The 19,290-nt window shown below is 53.1% G+C and overlaps 1 protein-coding gene across 1 annotated transcript; it reads right to left on the bottom strand.

Moving 5' to 3' along the window:
- Positions 1-1,980: 1,980 nt before the first annotated feature.
- Positions 1,981-17,601, bottom strand: Vash1 (vasohibin 1). Its single transcript, XM_076921592.1, has 7 exons — positions 17,219-17,601; positions 12,141-12,229; positions 10,533-10,589; positions 9,289-9,363; positions 8,295-8,676; positions 6,630-6,742; positions 1,981-5,760 (listed from the first exon to the last, which is right to left on the bottom strand). Exons 1-7 carry the CDS (start codon positions 17,552-17,554, stop codon positions 5,688-5,690), a joined length of 1,125 nt encoding a protein of 374 aa, XP_076777707.1. The 5' UTR covers positions 17,555-17,601; the 3' UTR covers positions 1,981-5,687.
- Positions 17,602-19,290: the final 1,689 nt, after the last annotated feature.

Below are 19,290 nucleotides of genomic sequence, written 5' to 3' on the forward strand. Positions count from 1 at the left end.
TGCTTCTCAGACATAGCCTTTCCAGAGAAACAGGGGAGCCAAGCATTGTAGGTTACCTATCATGGGGCAGCGTCTGGGAGTTAAGCTCAGAAACAGCTTTTAGCTGGAGACCAGGAAAGGCTACTATCAACCAGCTTTGCTTGCTTTTTCTTTCTAGTTCCTATGCTGGTACGTAGTGACTCATTGGAGAATTGGGTTTTAGTGTGTAAAGTAATGCATGATGCAGTTTCTCTTTTCCCAAGGCATGACATAAGGCCCATCTCTGGCTTCTACCAGGAAGGAGCTGTCTGGGACCCAGTACTCACCTCCCCTCAACAGCCTGGTACACTCTTGCCTGTCCTTTAATTGTTGAAGACAAGGGCCATCTAGAAAGCCTGGTGGTGGTGCAGATCAGTTCAGCCTGGGGCAGAAAACTGAATTCTATGTGTCTTGCTGCGGGGTTGGCCCTTCTGTCCCTATGACCTACTGAGCCCAGAAGAAAGTGACTTCTTACATGTTATTACACCTAAATTCTTGGACATTTTGTTTCCCATTAACAAGTTCTCACTGGCTAGGGATTGAAAAGAGTTGTCTCCTGAGCTGGCTCAAAGAGTTGACCTGTCTGCTCCACTTGCCAGGTCTTGACAGCTGGTTCTCCACCCTACCTTGGCAAATACTAAGTGTTGCCAGGCAACCTGCATCTGGGTCAGTCTTAGTCCTTGGTATGACAATTGCTTCCCTTTGTCACTGCCCTCCACAGCAGCCGTCAAAAATGCTAGGTCCTGGCAGATGGGGAGGAGGAGTTAGTCCATCAGTCTCTTTAGGGCTTTTGGGAAAAGTCAGTTTAGTCATATGCCTAAATGAGATAGCACCAGGCTATGTGCTTGGGAAAACCTGGGCAGCAGAGACTAAAGCAACTGCTTTCCCCCAGGAAACTGGGTTCTGGGCAGCCCAGAGGTCAGCAGCAACATATCTGCATTCTATGGAACTGGCTTAGCATGACCATGATGGCCTAGGCTCACCCCAGGCCATCCCTATCCCTCAGTTCAAGAGCAGTTGGCCCAGTGTGGGTCTGTACCATTGGGGTTCTCTACCAAGTTCTCTGATGTGTTTCACTGTAACTGGAATTACATGTTTAAACAACATGTCCCCATGGAATACCATGCAGTCACCATATTCACAAATTCTGATTACCTTTGTGTAAATGTGTGTGTTGTGTGTTTAAAAAAAAAAAAAATCTGGGGGTATAGTTTAGCTGGCAACAAAAGTGTCTCTAAGTGTATATAGTTCAAGCTACTCCCAGATACTAACAGATGGCTCTACTCTCTAACTGCCATGCTGACCCCAACCACTGCAAATGACAGAGGCTTTTTGTGCTACACTGTCCTACCTAGGACTTGGTGGGGTTTGGCTGGTCTGTGACATGGCCCCCTCTCTTAAGACTGAGTTTTACCCTTAAGCCCAAGAAGAGACATGTGAGGAATGATTTCTGCTGACAAATGCTGTGGGCTCTAAGAGATCATTCTTGTGTGTGTTGGTTTGGTTTCCAGTGTGGCTCTTTCCTTAGTGTGGGTGGCTAAGAGGTCTAGAGCCAAAGGACAAAGTGGTGGAGCCAAAGGTTTTCTCAGAGCCGTGGATGGGCAACTGATGAGAAGGAACTTCAAATCTTGGTTGCTGTGGTTTTCTGAAATGAACTGTCTTTCTCTTTTATCCTGATTGACTGTGGAGATATGGCCTGGCTATATCCTGGGAACTGGGTGAGGAAGAGGCACCTCACAGCAGGATGGGAAAGTAGGGATGGGAGGAGCTAAACAGCCTTGACCGACTGAGAGTCAGAATGCAGGGCCAGGAGGCTTCCTGTTCCCCAGTTTGGTTATCCTCCCATCTACTGGGAGCTTGGCTTCTTCCTGCAGCTGGAGTGGCTGACGAAGGTGGGAATGGGCCTGGGCTGCAGCACCCAAAGGAGAGCAGACAAGGTTTCATGTAATTTCTGCCAGCCCATACGATGGGAGCCGGGAGACTTTATTCATTTCAGGGGAAGGTGAGAAAGGAATGAGACAAAGTGTGCACTGAAAGGCAGGGGTAATACTGATACAAGGACAGAATAATGGCATCAGGGACAACACAAGAGCCCAACAAAGCACAGGGGATGGGTGGTCCGTCATCACTGGCCCAGGGGTCAAGTGTACCCAGATTTCCTTTCAGACTTAACAAGGAAGCTTGGGACCCCAAAGCACCAAACTGGAGTGAGAGGGTCCTAGCTCAGGACTTGCAGCTAGTACGGTGGCAGCCCTACCTGGCTGGAGATGCCGGGGAAGGCTGTGGCACCCGGTAAGGTGAATCCTTAACTCCTGCCTACACTCCCTCAGAGGATACCCTTGCCCTTCACACTTCTAGCTTGTTGGTCCCCACCTGGGCATCCTTGCACCCGAACACCACAGACAGCATGTCAGGGTGGGTCGGTGATGTATAAAGCCCTAACTCATTCCAGGCAGGAAAGCCAGGGGTACACATGTACAGACCTCAGGGCACAAAGCCTGTGCAGCTATCATTAGACCTACTCCCCTGAGCCAGGACATTTTCCCAGGTGGAAAGGGGTCAGGGCATGATCTGACTGGCTTTGACATCAGCCACGGTCAGTTTCCTGAGTCTGCTCCTCAGTACCTAGTCTCTAGGCTTCATCATCAAGTCTGGGGCCAGCAGGCCGCCATTCTGCCCACTTGGCCATGCCCACTAAGGATGGGTGACTAGCATGAGGGGCCAGGGGAGCATGGAAAGGTGAGGCTATGGAAGGGAAAGGTCTGGCAGGTAGCTGGATGGAGAGGAAGGTTCTCGGAAGCCAGCTTCCCAGTGTTTTGACTCAACACCAAGCACGAGGAACCTCTGTCCATGCCACCTCCACCAACCAGCCTCCTCTGACCTCACCTTGACCCTCTTCAGCCCCTGAGAGTGGGGCAGAAAAGCTGAAAGGCAGGCCTGAGTCAGGAGGTCTGGAGACATCTGCCAGATCCCTGTCTCTTATAGGAAGTGAGATGAGGTGATATCATGGATGGTGACTAAGGCCTCAAAGTCCCTGCCTCTGCCTCCCCGGAAACCAGACAGCCAGGCCAGCCCCAGAGAGCACAGCCTGGGTAAATGGCCGCAGAGGGAAGGGTGGCTTGCTACATATGAGGAAGAATAAAAAATTAAAAAAAAAAAAAAAAAAAAAAAAAAAGCACCACTGTGGCCTATGGCAGCCTATGACGGTCTCCATAGGCTGGAGGCCCTTAGCTTGGGAGAGGTGAACAGCAGGGGTGTGTGTACCCCTGGCCATCAGCTGCTCCCTCATATCCTGAAAAGTCAGGGCTCGACCTGCTCCCTTCTTTCCTGGGCCTCAGAGCTCCTGTCCTAAGGCTCTGGGACCTGGAGGTGTTCTCCAGATACACCTGACTCCAGCTCTCCTCTCACCTCTCTCCCATAGTCTGTCGTATCTTGAAGTTCCCAGAGACATAAAACGCTGCCTTCCCAAGGAGAAGCAGCTGCATTCAGACCCCAAAAAAGATCTTGTCCAGACTTGCACCTCTCAAGGTAGGCATGGGAGCTACTGGGACTACTACCATCCCTACTCCCTGAACTCTGAGATGGATCAGATAGTGTCAGGTCCCTTTCATGGGTCTGGCTAGGGGCGCAGCCTAGGAGAAGGACTTTCCAAGGGGCAAGACAAGGGACTAAACAGCCAGACTCCCATGGTTCCTGTGCTGGGCCCCAATGGGCCTGGCTCTGGGCCCAGAGCTATTGGTGTGATTCGTAGCCACACATGCCACCAACAAGGGCATCCCTCCTCCTCCTCCTCTTCTTCTTCCTCCTCCTCCCCCTGGCTACCATCCATTTCTGGGCAGGCTAGAGTTTCACCATTCAGTCCCACTGTACCCAACAAGCACAAACACAGCCTCTGCCTGCAGGATGGGGCCAGGAGGGAGACACCGGAAGTGGTCCTTTTGGCCGTTGGGAAACTTTAAACTGTCACATTTTCCACCCATAGTGCAGCAGGAGTCTCCCCACGACCGGGCCATGCTCTCTACCCCAGACACTGTAGATTGGTATTCTCTCAGCCATGGTGATCATTTCTTGAACTGGTTAAACTTTTAAAAATTACAATTCATATATTAATTTAGAGCCCTGGCCTAAAAAATAAAAGGAAGTAAAAAAAAGGCCAATACCCCTTAGGGCCTGCACTGTGGGACTGTACAGTGGCAGCATCCCACTTTAATGGGATATGCTCTCTTTGGTGGGACACAGTCCCCACCCAGCCCTCTTCTTTGTCCCCTGCTGGCCCTGTCGGCATTTGAGTCCCTAGGTCTCTAACACTTATCCAAACCAGCCTTCAGCCCTCTGCAGCTTTATGGGCAGCTGCCCAGGCTGACTCCACCTCTCAGTAAAGCCCCTTAATGGGTCACCTCATCCAGCTGCCGTCTGTCACTTGAAGCCTCCAGCAACCTGACAAGTGCCACCTGTGCTGCAGGGAACTTGGTCCCCACACAGTCCCCACGCAGCCCCATCCTGAACTGCCTCCCTCAGCCCTTCTCACTTACACTCCCAACTCAAGGCCTGGCTCTCTTCCCCCAGCCCGTCTCTCACCACTCTCCACACCTCACTTTCCTACCAGGGATCTTGTGCCCCAGGTTCAGGGACAGACAACTCCTATTGCCTGGGCTCCCCCCGTCAGTGTCCCAAGGAGCTGCTAAAACTGGCTGCTACTCCAAGCCTAAACAGGCAGCTAAGGCAGGGAAGGTGCACCGGGGGATAGGCAGCCTGGTATGGTCTTGTTTCTCCAGCAAGTGCTGAGCTTTTAAGAAGAGGAGAGAAGACCCCACTCCTACACAACTAGGGGGCTCCATTCAACTAACCCATGCCCAGCCAGTTTCTTAAGGTCATGGTGTCCCCAGTACAAGTCTGGGTACTCTATGAAGCCCAGCCCTTCTGCAAGGAGCCCCTGGGCTGTAGCAGTAGTCACTGGACAGAACCAGTAGATGTGCTAGGGGCCAGAACTCTTCTCACTGCGGTCTTCTCCTGGTTCTCCTGTAGCCTAATCCCAAACTGGCCGTGGTGAAGATGTAGAGGGATATTGGGGGAAACAGTGCTGTCTAAAAGGCTCTCCTGGGCCATGGGCTTCCACCTTAGGCAGATGTGGCTTCTGCCAAGTTCCTGATTTGAAAAATAAACGGATCTTTCTCAGGAGAACTCCTACCCTGCTTCCCTTTCCCTGGGTCATAATTCTGCCAGGACAGGCCCAGCTGGAGAAAATACCTCCATTCCCATACCACCCCACCCTCACCCCACTGGCAGGTGAGGCTCACAAACCCTGACCACTGTTGAGAGAAGGAGCACCAGGCAGCCCTCCTCCCCAAGCCACGCAGTGCTCAGAGAGAGAAAGAGAGAGCAGACCCTGACAGCTACCAACATGTCCATTTGTCTTTGCCTTCACATCTTATACTTCAGTTGTAGAGCTAAAACTCCAAATAAAATACTAACTGCTTCTTGACCCACAGTTAGGGGCGTGGCTTCATGGGAGGGGAGGTCACTTGGGGCTGAATGGGCAAGGCATCCTTCTTGCCTCCCACCCCAAGCCAGCCCCATCACCAGCCCCTGCCTGAATGAAGTAGGTTCGTTCGTGCAGGTGGGTCTGGGCCTCCAGAAGCAGAGGAGGCCTGGGGATGCTGGCATCTGCCTCACACCCGGATCTGGTACCCACTGAGGTCTGGCATGGCTTTCGGCTCTGCAGGCTTCTTCTCCCCTGAAGGCCTGCAAGGAAGAAAAGCAGAGGGTACAGAAGAAGAGCCAGTGGTTACTAGGGAAATAGAGAAAGGGAGGGGGGAGGAAGGGAGAGCTGTCCCACTGGCTTTCCCCCTCTAAGGGGCCCATGTAGCTGCAGCAGAGGGTGTGGGGAATGTTTGTGGAATCAGGAGCCAGCCTAAAGGTCCTAGATGATTGGACCCCTGTGGTCACACACCCTCCTGCTTTCTGATGGCGGTTACTAGACTGACAACTTGTGGGCACCAGCTTCATGTACAACCTGGAACTGGCTCCCTAAGAAAGCCTCCTAGATCAAAGGCAGGGGCAGTGAGTATTTCAGCACCAGAGGCCTGCTCAGCACCCCCTCACTTCACAGCAGAGAGGCGGCTCCAGAGGCACAGTTATCATTAAAGTGTGTGGGAGAGGAGGGGAGTCAGAGCGAGAGGCCTGATATTTTAAATAGCAAATCTTGCCATTTGGACACAGACACAAACCCAGAGCCTAGGAGACAACAGTTGTGTTCAAAGCCTTCGGTCCTGGCTGCACAGCCTCTGGTCATATACAGAGGCCTTTCAACAAACTTTAAGAGAGCTCAGGGCCTTGTGGGAGCCCCACTGGGTCCTTCCTTCCTCCTCAGTCCATTCTGCTCCCTGCCTCAGACCTCCTGTCTTCAAACCTTCTGGCCAGGCCCAGTGCATCCAGACCCAGCTGAAGGGCCTTTTCTTTAGGGAAATGGCACCGAAGTGCCGTTAGGCTGCCAACACATAAACACCTGGACCCATCGTCCCAAGTGACTTCTCAAAGAGCGAAGGATGGGGAAGAGAAAGGAGAAGTGAAGAGGGGAAAAGGGAAAGACTGTGCTTGGTCTCCTTCCTCACCGTCTCTCACTGCGGCTGTTCCTGCGATGGGGGCTGGACTGGGCCCTCTGTGGGGAGGAAACATCCTTCTTCCGGTCCTTGGTGGGAGAAGGAGGGCCTGTCCCCTTACCAATCTGGATAGGGAGGAAGAAAGAAAAGGATGTTCTGAGCTGCCGCATGGCCCACTCTGTCCTGCTAGGAGCCACAGTCCCTGGAAGCCATCACCCCATGCAGTCTGTACTCCAAGCCTCAGGTGGCCTTTACCCCACCTCTGGGTCATCCCTGGCACTAAAGCCACTGGGGCAGCAGATCCTCGGTAGGGCTGTTCCTGAAGGTCCCCAAACATAAGTGTGAGAGGCATCACTGGGCTGTCATAGGACTGGAAAACACCTTTGTAGGGAGACCTTTTTACCCAGGGTAGGTCAATGTGCCAGCTGGGGATATGGCAAATACTGAGCTGAGACAGGTCCTTCCAGCCTGACAGTGACACTATCTCAGGCTAATCAGATGTCAGACTGGGAGCTGGATCTCTGATTCAAAAAAGAACCAAACCAAACCAACCAAAACAACAACAACAAAACATTAAACAACAACAATCCTCCCCCCCCCCCATCACCACCAACAAAAAACCCCAAACCCAAACCATCCCTTATGTAGGATGATCAGCCTGCTTTGAGTTTCCTCAGCTCAAACGTAGCCGAAAACGAAGCAACATGAGGAGTCCGGCGCTGAGCTGTCTGGAGATTAACAGCACTCAAGAAAGGAATCGTAAGCTCCATCTTTATCTTGGGGCTGCCTGGAAAACGCTACCATGCTCCCAACAGTGAGAGCCGGCGGAGTGGGGGTGGGTGGGTGGGGTGCAGGCTTATCAAGCTGGGGGAAGGCAGTGGCCCAGGCACAGAAAAGCCCCTCTGTAATACAGACCTATGACAGCTTCCACCTTAGGGGAAGGCAGTGTTAACTGTAGCGGTTTGGGGGAGCAGGTCACAGTGCGGGAGGGCTGAGTAATACAGAGGGGCTGACCCCTCTGGGGAGAGCCCTGGCAGGCCCTAGGAAAGGTATCTCCAGTCCAGGAAGATTGACAGCCCCCTCACCAATTCTGTCTACTAGAAGCCCCTGGGAGCCAACTCCTTGGGATCTGCGTCTACTGTTCTTGGTCCGTGACAATCCTCCAACTCTGAGTTGTGGAAGAGAAGGGGAGGGCCCACCACCCTCAGTGTCTTCCCCATAAGTGGACCTTCCCGTTTCTGCCCATCTCCTCTTAGTCCTTTACTGCCGGCAGGGAGCTTAGGGACTCAGGAGTCGAGATGGATAGGAGGCGTGGGGGCTGCTCACTACCCAATCCTACCCCATTCTCAGACAGGCCAGGTGTCTGCTTCTTCCATTCAAAGCACCCAGGCCTAGAGTACCATGTCGCCATCCTTCACATGTCCAACTGCACAGACCTATGACTGCAAACCCAGCTCACCCCTTCCCTACTTCTTCAGCAGTGCTTGCAATGCCCACCTTGAAGGGACTTTAGCAACAGAACGTTTAAGTAATGCCCAATCCTGAGTCCAAGTAGAGACTTCATCTTCAGGCAACCCCTACTGGTCAGGACAACCGGGTAAGAAAGGCATGGAAGGGATCCCATGAGGAAGCAGCAGTTGACTGGCACCGGCCCCATGGACCACTGCTGATGCTAACCTTGAGACGCATGTCTCGGGCATGACGCTCCAGCTCCTTGCGGAAGTCTTCCCGCCCCAGCCTCTCGACATCCAGCACTGAGTGCTTCCAATCGATCTGTTCCACACTGTGGGGGTCGTGGGAGACACACTGACCCAGCTTTACCTTCTTCAGAACATGCCAGCAGCGGCCATAGGCTGCTTCATAGTCCAGCACGAGCTCGCTGAGCGTGCGGAAGGCTGGGGGTTTGTACATCAGGTCTTCCCTTCGGCTCATGCCCAGGGCTCCGTAGCGGCCCCCAAAGTTCACCCCCAGCACAATGTGGCGGAAGTAGTTCCCTGAGAAATAGGTCTTGAAGCTGATGGGGAAGCGTTCCAGGGTGGGCATGCTGTTGGTGAGGTAACTGGTCCATCAGTGTGCTAAGGAAAGGGTTAGGTCAGGGTGGTTATGTGTGCCAAAGAGCCCCTTCAGAAGACAAACTGGCCATATATACCAGTCTGCTCCCCAGCCCTGAGTGGGATCCTGCAGAGAGCCACTTCTCCTAGGCGCTTGTCAGTCTTCCTAGGTGCCCCTTTGCCCTTGCGGGGCTGGCTGAGAAACCGTGTGCATCTTTTTTAGGTAGTTCTGCTTCCAAAACCCCATCTGTCATCTCTATAAATCAGTGCTACCTGGGCATGCCAACACTGGGCCTCTGTGCAGCTTTTCCCAGAGTGTTTCTTAGAAATGGCACAACAGCCAGGGTATAACACTGTGAGTTCCAAAAACAGGGTCACCTTGACCATGGAACTCAAAAACAAGCTCTCCAGCCAGCCCGGGAAAGTAGCAAGAGGCACGGAGAGGAAGACCTCTCCAAGGAAACTCCCTTTGACAGAGACTCCTCCACCTTGGGAGGCTACTCCAAGCTGCGGGTCAACAGATGTTTGCACAGGAAGCCCTTAGGACCCTCCCATTCCACAGCAAGCAGCCAAGGCTGGGCCAGTCTGAGCCAGTCTCTCCCAGGCCTGAGGAAGGATACATTCCCAGGATCACAGCTTCCAGGCATTTGATTGGCAGAGCCTCTTTGGTCATTTCCTTGGCCAGGTCCATCAGCCTATGAGAAAGGGAGGCGGAGCTGTGTGGAGACTGTCTCCAACCCTTTCAGGCCCTATTTGGTGATGAGCCAGAAAGATTAAGGCAGAGACTTGCCTCCAGGCCGCCTTCCCCCAGGTCTGGTGTTTCCTTCCCTCTCCCAAGTCTAAAGTCTGCGTGGGGAGGGGGGCAGGTAAGCAGGCAAGCACTGGGGATCTGGAAATAGGCCTACTGTCTCTCCTTCTTTCCCTTCACTTCCTCTTTCCTGGCCTGGCTGCTGCTCAAAGACTGGAGGAGAGGAGCCGGGATCTGAGGAGCTCACGCCTTCTCCCATGGCAGTAGGGCTTGGGAGGGGAGAAGCTTGGCATTGATGGGGTCCCTTCCTGAGCACAGCAGATACGCCTCAACTAGCCAAAGCTGCCCAAAGAACGTGCCAACTGCCAATGATGGAAAATACTCTCTGTAGCCTGGATGTAGGATCTCAGGCTGACAGCTGTCACTCGTCTTGCCTGCCTACCCCTGAACTTGGAATTGAGGCTTTATCAAAATAGCCTATTGTCCAGGTCTAGGGGCTCAGCCTAGCCACTGCTTTGGGTCACCTGCATCCTACCAGAGGATGGACTGGGGCATCAGCACACGGCAGCAAGTGTAGGTCAGGAGCAAAGCCCGGAATTAGAGAATGTGGTTCCACCCAAGGGCTTCAAGAGGGGGGCAATTAATTAAACAGATAAGCAACTCAGGATATTTCCCCACGATTAAGTAAATAAGCATCTTAAACTGTCTAGAACAAGAGATTCAGTGCAAGTCTGCATGCTGAGTCATGATGGACTAAGGGGTGAGAGAAGCAGTTTTTTTTCTTGTAGGTACCATATAATGCAGAGTACACGGGAGGCTTCAAGGAAAGAAAAAGGGAAATGGTATTCCCTGCTCCCTCCCACATCTCACAAGCAGGGCTGAGAGGCTGGGGCTGGGGTGGGGCTAGGGGGCTACCCTAAGAGCTCAACTGTGCTTCCTTTCATCAGCCTTGGGTGGCTATCTCATTGGGATTTCCTTAGGGCCCCAGGGTAGCACCCTTCCCCCACCCCATAGCTGGCTTTCCTCAGGAAAGTCCCTGCCAACCCCTTAAGCTGTCACTAGAATGCAAACCACAGAGGTTCCCTAAGGGAGCAAACCCAGTGGCTCTGTACTTACCCTGTCAGAGGTCTGCTCTTCTTAATTTCAAAGAACTGTGTCCCTGTGTGATTGTACCTGGGGACAGTGGTTAAGGACTTCCTGGCCTCGTCTGGAAGGCTGTAGACCCTAGGATGGCTACAGAAGCCTCAGGGAACATCTGCCCCAAAGCACTCCACAGGACACTGAGGACTTGTTCTCGAGGAAGAGGGGGAGGATAGGGCATGGGGTTCACCTCACTCTCTTAGCCCCTCACCCCCCACCCCCCTTTGGCAATGTCTCTTGTTCCCTCTTGGCCTGTTGTCTCAGGGAGGACACTGAGTGGGCAGCCAGCCCAGCCATGCTGAGAAAGCAGCCTTAGCTGGGGACAGTTCCTGGCAGTGCTGGGCTTTCCAAAGAACTAAGAAGGCTGGAGGGGCCACCACTACTTACTTCCCCTGTGCCAGCTACTTTTATGTCAGCATGATACCAGCTAGAGTCATTTGGGAACAGGAAACCTCAATTGTGAAAATGCCCTCACTAGACTGGCCTGTGGTGAAGTTTCTTAATTACTGATTGATGCAGGGAGGGGTCCCAGCCCATCGTGAGTTGTGCCACCCCTGGGTTGGTGCTCCTGGGTGTTTAAGAAGGCAGACTGTATGAGCCACATGGAGCAAGCAAACAAGCACAGGACCCACATGGAGCTCTTGGGCAGAAGCTTGGGGCCTAAGGCAGAGACATTAGGTAACTGGCTTCCAGCCATAGAAGAAAAATGCCAAGAATTAGGAGAAAACTTTAAGGTGTGGATGTTATATCTTAGAGCAGAAGATCCTGTCCCTCTCCCATCCCCCCAAACCGAGCACTGTAGTGACCCCAAAGAGCTGCTTCTGTCCCTTGGCTTGGGCATGATGAATTATAGCTGACACCCCCTTTCCTCAGCAAGGTGCTTAGAAGCCCCTTCTCTTCCTGTACACACACACACACACACACACACACACAGAGAGAGAGAGAGAGAGAGAGAGACTAACACACAGACACACTGACACACTCAGACATAGACACACACACAGAGAGAGAGAGAGAGAGAGAGACTAACACACAGATACACTGACAGACATACACAGACACAGAGACACACACAGATATAGACACACAGACATACTGACACACACTCAGACATAGACACACACACACACACACACACACACAGAGAGAGAGAGAGAGAGAGAGAGAGAGAGAGAGACTAACACACAGACACACTGACACACACAGACACACATACTGACACACACTCAGACATAGACACACACACACACACACAGAGACTAACACACAGACACACTGACAGACACACACAGACACAGAGACACACACAGATATAGACACACAGACATATTGACACACACTCAGACATAGACACACACACACACACACACACACACACACACACAGCATGGGGATGGAAAAGCTGGAGCGAGTCCAGCACTTAGACACAACCTCAGCAGCTCCAGGGAACAGCGATGCCATGCCAGTGAATAGCAGCTCTGAAGAAGGGAGGGAGCTGACCCTGCAGATCCCTCTCCAGGTCCCACTTGATCTTTGGGGTTGTCACTAAGTGGTGGTCACAGCTCTGGACCCGAGAGAGGATACTGCAGCTCCCTGATGTAGCGCTGCACGGCTTCCAGGCGCTCAGGGATGGGCGTCGTCGGCTGGAAAGTAGGCACACTTGGTATGGGAATCTAGGGACAGATGGAGAAAAATCTCTGTCACATGGAGAGGCACACCCTGGAGCTTCCAGCCCCTCCACCCCCAGCAGCATTACCTTGGGGAGGCTCCTACCTCTGAGCCATTTCCCCTGGCAATCTCTCCCTCCCAAGCCTCCTCCCAAGGCCCCAGCTCAGCCATTCCTGACACCTGACTGCACTTTTAATGTAGAGCGTATGTTGACCTTGGAGTTTTATGCTGTTAAATAATTTTAGAAAGCATAGGAGGATCCACTGACTAAATTTAAAATATACATGAATTAATACTTAATGAGAACGTCTGTATTGCGATTAATTTGTTTGGGTTTGGGGTTCTATGGTCTATGGCTTGGATTTAACAAAGGTGTTGAGACTTTGTTCTTGGGTTGGTAATGTTGAGTGGGCTCCAGATGAAGGCATTAGGGAACTGGAGGTGTGCCCTTGGAGAGGAAGAAGGCCGTTTTCAGGGTTGTCATCAAAGGGGCAACACACAGCTCCCCCTTCTTCTGCCTCTTGCTTCCAGTGTGATCTGTCATGCTCTTGTCATGATCCCATCCATCGCCATTACCCGAGTCCGAACCAACGGGGGGCCCCTTCAGTCCCCAAGGCTGCAAGCTAAATAAACCTCATTTCTTCATAATTGTCCTGCCTCAGGTATTTTGTTATAGCTATGAAAACCAGACTAATACACTCTGGCTCGAGGACTAGATTACAACTGTTTTTTTCTCAGTGTTCCATTCTACAGGTGACACCCTAAACTAGGGGATCTGTCCTGAACAGGTGGATATAACCTCAGCAAAGGGTGTCATCCACCTCACTGGCCTGACAGGGCTGCCAGGGCTTCCAAAGCACCAACCTGAATGGTCAAGGAGTGTGGCAGTGGGCCAAGGAAATTATGGGTCAGGTCTTACTTCAAAATGCCCCTTCCTCACCCCCTCCATCCCTAAGCAGTAGGCTCCTACCCTTTCCCAGTGGGTTGCCACTGGACCCTCCAAGGCTACCTGGGGCTTGCCCTTGTCCACTTAGCTGTGAATGTAAAGGTAGGAGTAAATAGAAGGGGTATCAGGTGTCCTAGGTACACTCAGGGTGGGGCTCTACGGAGAAGAAAGGATTCATCCTTGGTAGGCTGGGCCTACAGATGATTTTTAAATCAAACAATCAAATTTTAAATCGATTTAGAAAACAACAGCCATAGTTTTGGCTGGGCTCGATCAGGAAGGGAAGTAACACACGGTTATCACCACACACTTGTCTCTGGGGTGCTTTGAATGGTGGGGGACCAGGGTGGTGTCTCTAGTAGATACCGCCTCACTCCACAGGGCGGAGATGCAGGAAGGAAGGGTCCTGGCTCAGGGATGCCGTCTAGCATGTCTTTCTTCCCTCTCCTCTCGCCAGGGCCCTTTGCTTCCTGTCTAGGCAGTCTCTAGCAGCAGATACCACAGCCCAGAGAGGTTATTTCCCCTTTTACACCACTCCCATCTTCAAACCAGCACTGTCACTCACAGCCACCAGCAGGAGACAAGCTCAGGATGGGCCCTGCCTTCACCAGCCTGATCACTCTGTGCCAAATGCACACCAGAACTGTTCCAGGAGCTGCCCGGCCATCCTGGTGGAGGATATGCACATCCACCCAAGTCACCGTACCTTGGTGGTGGTGGTGGTGGTGGGGAATTCTCAGTGTAGCAGTCACCACCTCTTGATAAGTAGGTCCCAGCAACTTGGAGCTGCGTGACTGAACCCACCTGTTCATGAACTACTATGGACAGGGAAGGAACCATAGCAGAACCACTTGCCAAAGCTCAGGCAGAGAGATTTGAGAACAGACTCAAGCCAGGAACGGGGGTACCCACAGAAGCCGCACAAAGGGCCTGGCAAGAAGGCCACCATGGAAGAAGAGTCAGAAATGACAAGGATCCTATGCATGGCCTTGGAGACCACCTTACCAGGAGCAAAGCCTGGTCCAAGCACCAGACAGTCCAGGGTTCTAGGACAACCCTACGGGAAGACTTAGTGATGAACACAGCAGACCGAACCGGCCATGCTATGAAATCCAGCTCTATGGTTTCAGGGGAACTCCTGAACAATGGTGCCTCAGATGTCTCACAGGGGAATGTGCCCCACTCGTGGAAGGGCAGTAACGGAATCCATCTTGGCGGGCATCATTGAGCTGTTGCAAGCAACACTTCAGAGCACTGTCCAACACCTGGCTACAGATATGTGCCAAAGACCGTTGGGCACACACTGCCCTAGGCTATCTGGCCCTCGAGAGGTGCCTGGGTTCCTATCTTCAGGTGTTCAGTGGCCAAAGCCACAGTTAGGCCTACAGCAGCCAGTTTTAAGTAAATGGTTGCTGGGCTTTCAAAGGGGACAGCGGCTGGAAACGGCAAGGAGATATTCTGATGCAGGAGCAGAGCCTGCTACTGGCTTCTGGATCCTTGTAGAAACTGTTATGCTTGGCATCTCTCTTGAAGTCTGCGAGTACCTATGGCTTGCTGGGTGCCCACTCTGTGCACACTGCAGATCTATTAGATGCTCACGTAATGAGGTGTTAACACGCTTTCCGCTGTCAGTTCATCTCAGTATCCCCATGAAAGGGGCATTGCTGCGGATCCACTGACAGCTGGGGATGCCAAGGGGCAAGGACACAGCCTCCTCTTATAAGTAGTTACAAGATAGCAAGGGAGCCAACATGATGGCTCCCCCTCCAGGGCTCGGCTTTGCCTGCACTGCTCTGCTGCGGTGGATCCAGCTTCCTGCAGAGACTTAGTCTGTAAAACTCAGGGAAGGTGGGTGGGGTCATGGGAAGCTGTAGTAAAGTGGGGGAGGGGAAAACACATCCCAGCCCCTCCTGGCAGCTGCCAGACTCCTGCTGTTCCCATTTCTCTTCCTTTCCTGTAAAGATGCCACGTTATGGATCACTGTGTGAGAAGTCTAATGTTAACGGTAGCTCAGGCAAGTCTGTTAAGACAGCGTGTATCCTAAGAAACCCTTCCAGGGCCCATCATGGGACAGTGTGACTTCTGCAGCAGGCCACATGGGATAGGTCAGGGTGAGGCCTTTCTGCAGCTCCCAGTAGGACACCCAATATTGCTGCTCTTCTCCATAGTTTCCAGGGCTCCTCCATGACCTCCGCACCCTAAGGGTTCCCTGAGTCAAAGTAACAGTTGAGCTTTACGCTCCCTCACTTTCCCCAAGGCTCAAAGATGAGGTTTCGAAATGTCCAAAACCTCTCATAAAATCCCCCCCCCATACTCCTGCCCCCATATTTTCTTCCCTAGAAAATGGCTTCATTTGTTCAAACATGTCCTTTCCTAACACGAGGCCTGAAGATGACATTAGTGACTCGTCACTATGGAAGACACTGATGGCCAGAGTCCTCCAAAGCACTGACCATTGTGCCACCTCCCTATGTATGGTCTAATTCAGACAGAACCAAGAGGGCCAGACACTGTGGAGCATGTGTGTGACTCTGGCCTCATCAGTCAGATGCTCTGAATGGCATCCCATCTCTCTTCTCGAAACAATCCCCATCTGCAGTTTGACGGTTAACATAGTTTCTCATTTCACCCTCTGCACTACCAACCCATTTTACAGATAAGAAAGCTGTAACTCAAGCAGGCTGAGGGCTGGGGTGGGGGAATTGCCTTGAAGTCACACAGGCAGGTAGGCGATCCAAAACAAGACCCCAAACCCACGATGTCACACTTTCTTGTTCAGCTATCTATCCCAAGGTCAAAAATCAAAGCTGGATCTCCAAACTTGTGTTTTAGAATGTTCTTCACAGTGTTCGTTTTAAGGATAAGACGGTGGAAACAATGTCCGGTTTCAGATTAGCTAAATAAATGAGAAGATGATGATGTAGCTGTTCAAAAATCAATCGAGTTATTCCCCTGGGGAACATTAGTCATCGGCTCACCCTTAGACCTCAGATTATCTTTTCCCAAAAACATTTTTTTTTTCTGATGGTTCTACCAAGAGAAAAACAGGCCTGTGTATCAGTAATTATTCTCCCTCTCTTCCTTCAGGATTAACCCTTAGGCTTTGGCTTCTGACCAGTGGCCTTGGTACTTGGAGCAACAGTGCTTTCTCAGATTGAACCATAAACATTAATAGTTCTCTCTCTCTCTCTCTCTCTCTCTCTCTCTCTCTCTCTCTCTCTCTCTCTCTCTCTCTCTCTCTCTCTCTCCCTCTCCTCTCTTCTCTGTCTCTCGAGCCTGCACAGTTTTGGTATAGCACTACCCAGCACAGCACACCCCAAATGTCCTTTCATTTAGCAAGCACACATAAGTGTCCACCCTGTGCCAGGCACACAGGAGACCTCAAGAAGACAAAGATGAATGAGACAGAGGCTCTCCTTACTCAGCAGCCCTACAGAGGCACTGTTGTGGTGGAGGAATTCCAGTCCATGCAGGAGAATATTTAACTTAATCTCTTCCCCACAGGGTCACTGCTAACGCCACTAAATCTGGTGCCCACCAGAGCTGAGCAGATGGAACCCCAAGACCTGGTGTGGGACCCCCAACTCTGCTATTTCTCATGTACCTTTTGAGTTTTTCATCTCAAATGGGGAACCCAAACTGCACCCCCTTTGGAATGCTGTTGGCTAAACTCAGTAGATAATATAGGAAAATGTGTTCTCATTGTACAAAGCCCTGCACTCTCCCTGCATGTAGCCTCAGAGTTTTCTACTTCTCCAGTGTCCTGAGCCAAAGAGAGGGCAAGCTACACCAGTTCTCCAGTTCATTTGTGGTCCTGTTCAGGAAGTCATGGGGGAGGGGGGAGGGCCTCCTGGAGATAGGAGACTGAGCCTCCATCGGATGACTCCAAAAGCACTGGAAAGAAACTTCTGGACAGATGGCACCTACCTATACCACAGCAATGGTCCCTCTACTTCATTCATCAACAACAAGATGTGTGTGGTTTACTTTCTTAGCTCCAAGGTCAATACAACCCATCTTCATTGTGCTTGGACCCTTCATGTCTTACCTTGGGCAGGTCGGTGGCCCCACGGATCCGCAGGGCCACTTCCTCTCCATCTGGGTGGATCTTGGCCACATGCTTCCACATCCTTTCCCAGGTGGCCTCGTCCACGGGCAGTCCACCTCGGTTGATGAAAAAAGGGACACCTCCATCTCGTAGGTCCTCTTCCCCTTCCTCTTCGGGTTCCTCGTCTCTCTGTGCTGAGGCCCCTTCGGTGGTCTCCAAACGTTTAATGCCAGAGTGGGCAGCAGCAGCAGCAGCAGCGGCGGCGGTGGTGGTGGCGGCTGCGTTCGGGGAGGCACTGCTGCTGCCACTTGGGACCACCTTCTTTCCCCCTGGCATTCCTAAATCCTCAGAGGGGGGTGGGAGGATGATCAGGGAGGCGGGGGTGGGGTGGGGTGGGGATAAGTGCCTCACAGGAGGCCTCCCACACACCCGCTATAAAGATAACACATGGTCAAACAGTGCCTGGCGCCTTTAAGAAACCAGGGCGTGGCTCCTGTACAATAAAATACCAGTTGGTAAGACTCAGAGCATCAACCTGGAGTGATGGCCAGGTGGGTTGCCCAGGGTCGGCCTTAGAGGCCTTGTTTTGTTTGGAAAACAGGATAAAGAGAACACACCCCAACTTGGCAGCCTGTACAAATCACCCCCATTTGGCAGCGAGAACAATGACCCACAGCGATCTAGGATGGCTAGGAGAGGAGAAAAGTGGGGGTCGGGGTAGGGAGACTGAGGCCAGACAGCTCAGACCTGCAGCTACACCAAAAAGGCGGGCCAAGGCACCGGTGCCCACTCCCAGTTTTGGAGAGAACAAATTCCTCTACGAAATCCTTGCTCACTCACACTGGCGCGAGTGGAAGGGGCCCGCGTGAGCTCCAAGTCTGGACCACGGGGGCCGGGGATGCAAGGGTAGAGGGCGACGCCCGAGGTGACTTCTCTGTCGCGACCCTCCCGGGAGCTAAGACTCGCAGCTGGTGGGGCGGGGAGGGGGCGCGCGCCGCCGCGCACATTCCAAGCCTGCCTCCCTCACAAAGTGGGGCTTTGTCTGGGTCTCCTAGCCCCTAACCCCGGGGAGCAGCAGCGGAGAGGGCGGGAGGGGAAGGGCGCGGCGGGGAGGCGAGGGCTAGGGGCGCCGGGCCCTGCGATACCCGGTCTGGAGCGGCTTAGCGGGGGCACCGGGGGCACCTGGCGCGGAACGGTCCCAGCCAAGCCAAAGCGGGGCGCGGAGCCCCAAGCTCAGCCATCGTGGAAAGCGGTTCGGGCGAAGCTCGGGGACCGGGCTGAGGTCACTGAGAGGCAGGCTCCAGCCGCAGCTTCGCCGCTGGCCACCAGCTGCAGCATGAGCGGGCAAAGGATGCTGCGCTAGGGCTCCCGCGGCCAAGCGGAGCGAAGCTGGGCGTGTGGGGCGCGAGCGCAGGTCCTCAGGCTCCGCCCGCGGCGGCAGCTGGAATCGACTGACAAAGCCCGGGCGGGCGCCGGTGCGTGGATCCCCGGGGAGAGCAACAGCCCGAGAAGGTGCAGCCCATCGGCCGATCGCTGCGTCCCAGCTCGGCGAAGCAGAAGCCACCGCTGCCGCCGGCCGGGTCACCAGTCCTCCCGCCGCCCACCCGGCTCGACTCCGGCCCGCGCCGCGCATGCGCTCCGTCCCCCCCTTAAAGGGCCAGCGCATTCCCACCGAGTCGTCCCGCTGCCACCATCCCCGGACCCTCCAGCTACAAGTTATTGCTGGGATGCCCTGGACATTCTTTTGCGTCTCACCTCTCTCTTAGGGTGCCGAGAACTGCAGAGCTGCGAAGGAAGTTTATAACTTGCCACACAGCGCAAACTCCTGGGGGATTCCTAGCGCGGAAGGAATTGTGGCGGGCGGTTGGGAATTTCCTGAAAAGACACTTCAGCTATAGAAGCAAGAATGCTGACCTGAAGACCCGAGTTCTAGATGGCGTTCATGCCTGTCTTCCTTTGGGACTTCCAGTAAATCCCTCCCCTTTGCAGGCCTCAGTTTCCCCATCTGTCAACCAAGAGATCATACTGGATGAACTTAGCCCTCTGGCAGTGCTCCTTCAGGGAGGGTTTGT

The sequence above is a fragment of the Arvicanthis niloticus genome, chromosome 23 (genome assembly GCF_011762505.2).
Source record: "Arvicanthis niloticus isolate mArvNil1 chromosome 23, mArvNil1.pat.X, whole genome shotgun sequence".
NCBI classification, from domain to species: domain Eukaryota; kingdom Metazoa; phylum Chordata; class Mammalia; order Rodentia; family Muridae; genus Arvicanthis; species Arvicanthis niloticus.

Bases quoted from the DNA above. Each gene is read 5' to 3' on its own strand.
- Vash1 (XM_076921592.1), bottom strand. From the start codon at position 17,554: ATGCCAGGGGGAAAGAAGGTGGTCCCAAGTGGCAGCAGCAGTGCCTCC. The intron at 10,590-12,140 runs GTATCCTCTCTC...CACTGTCCCCAG, and splicing joins CGCTACATCAGGGAGCTGCA to GTACAATCACACAGGGACAC. The intron at 9,364-10,532 runs GTAAGTACAGAG...CCTTTCTCATAG, and splicing joins AAGAGCAGACCTCTGACAGG to GCTGATGGACCTGGCCAAGG.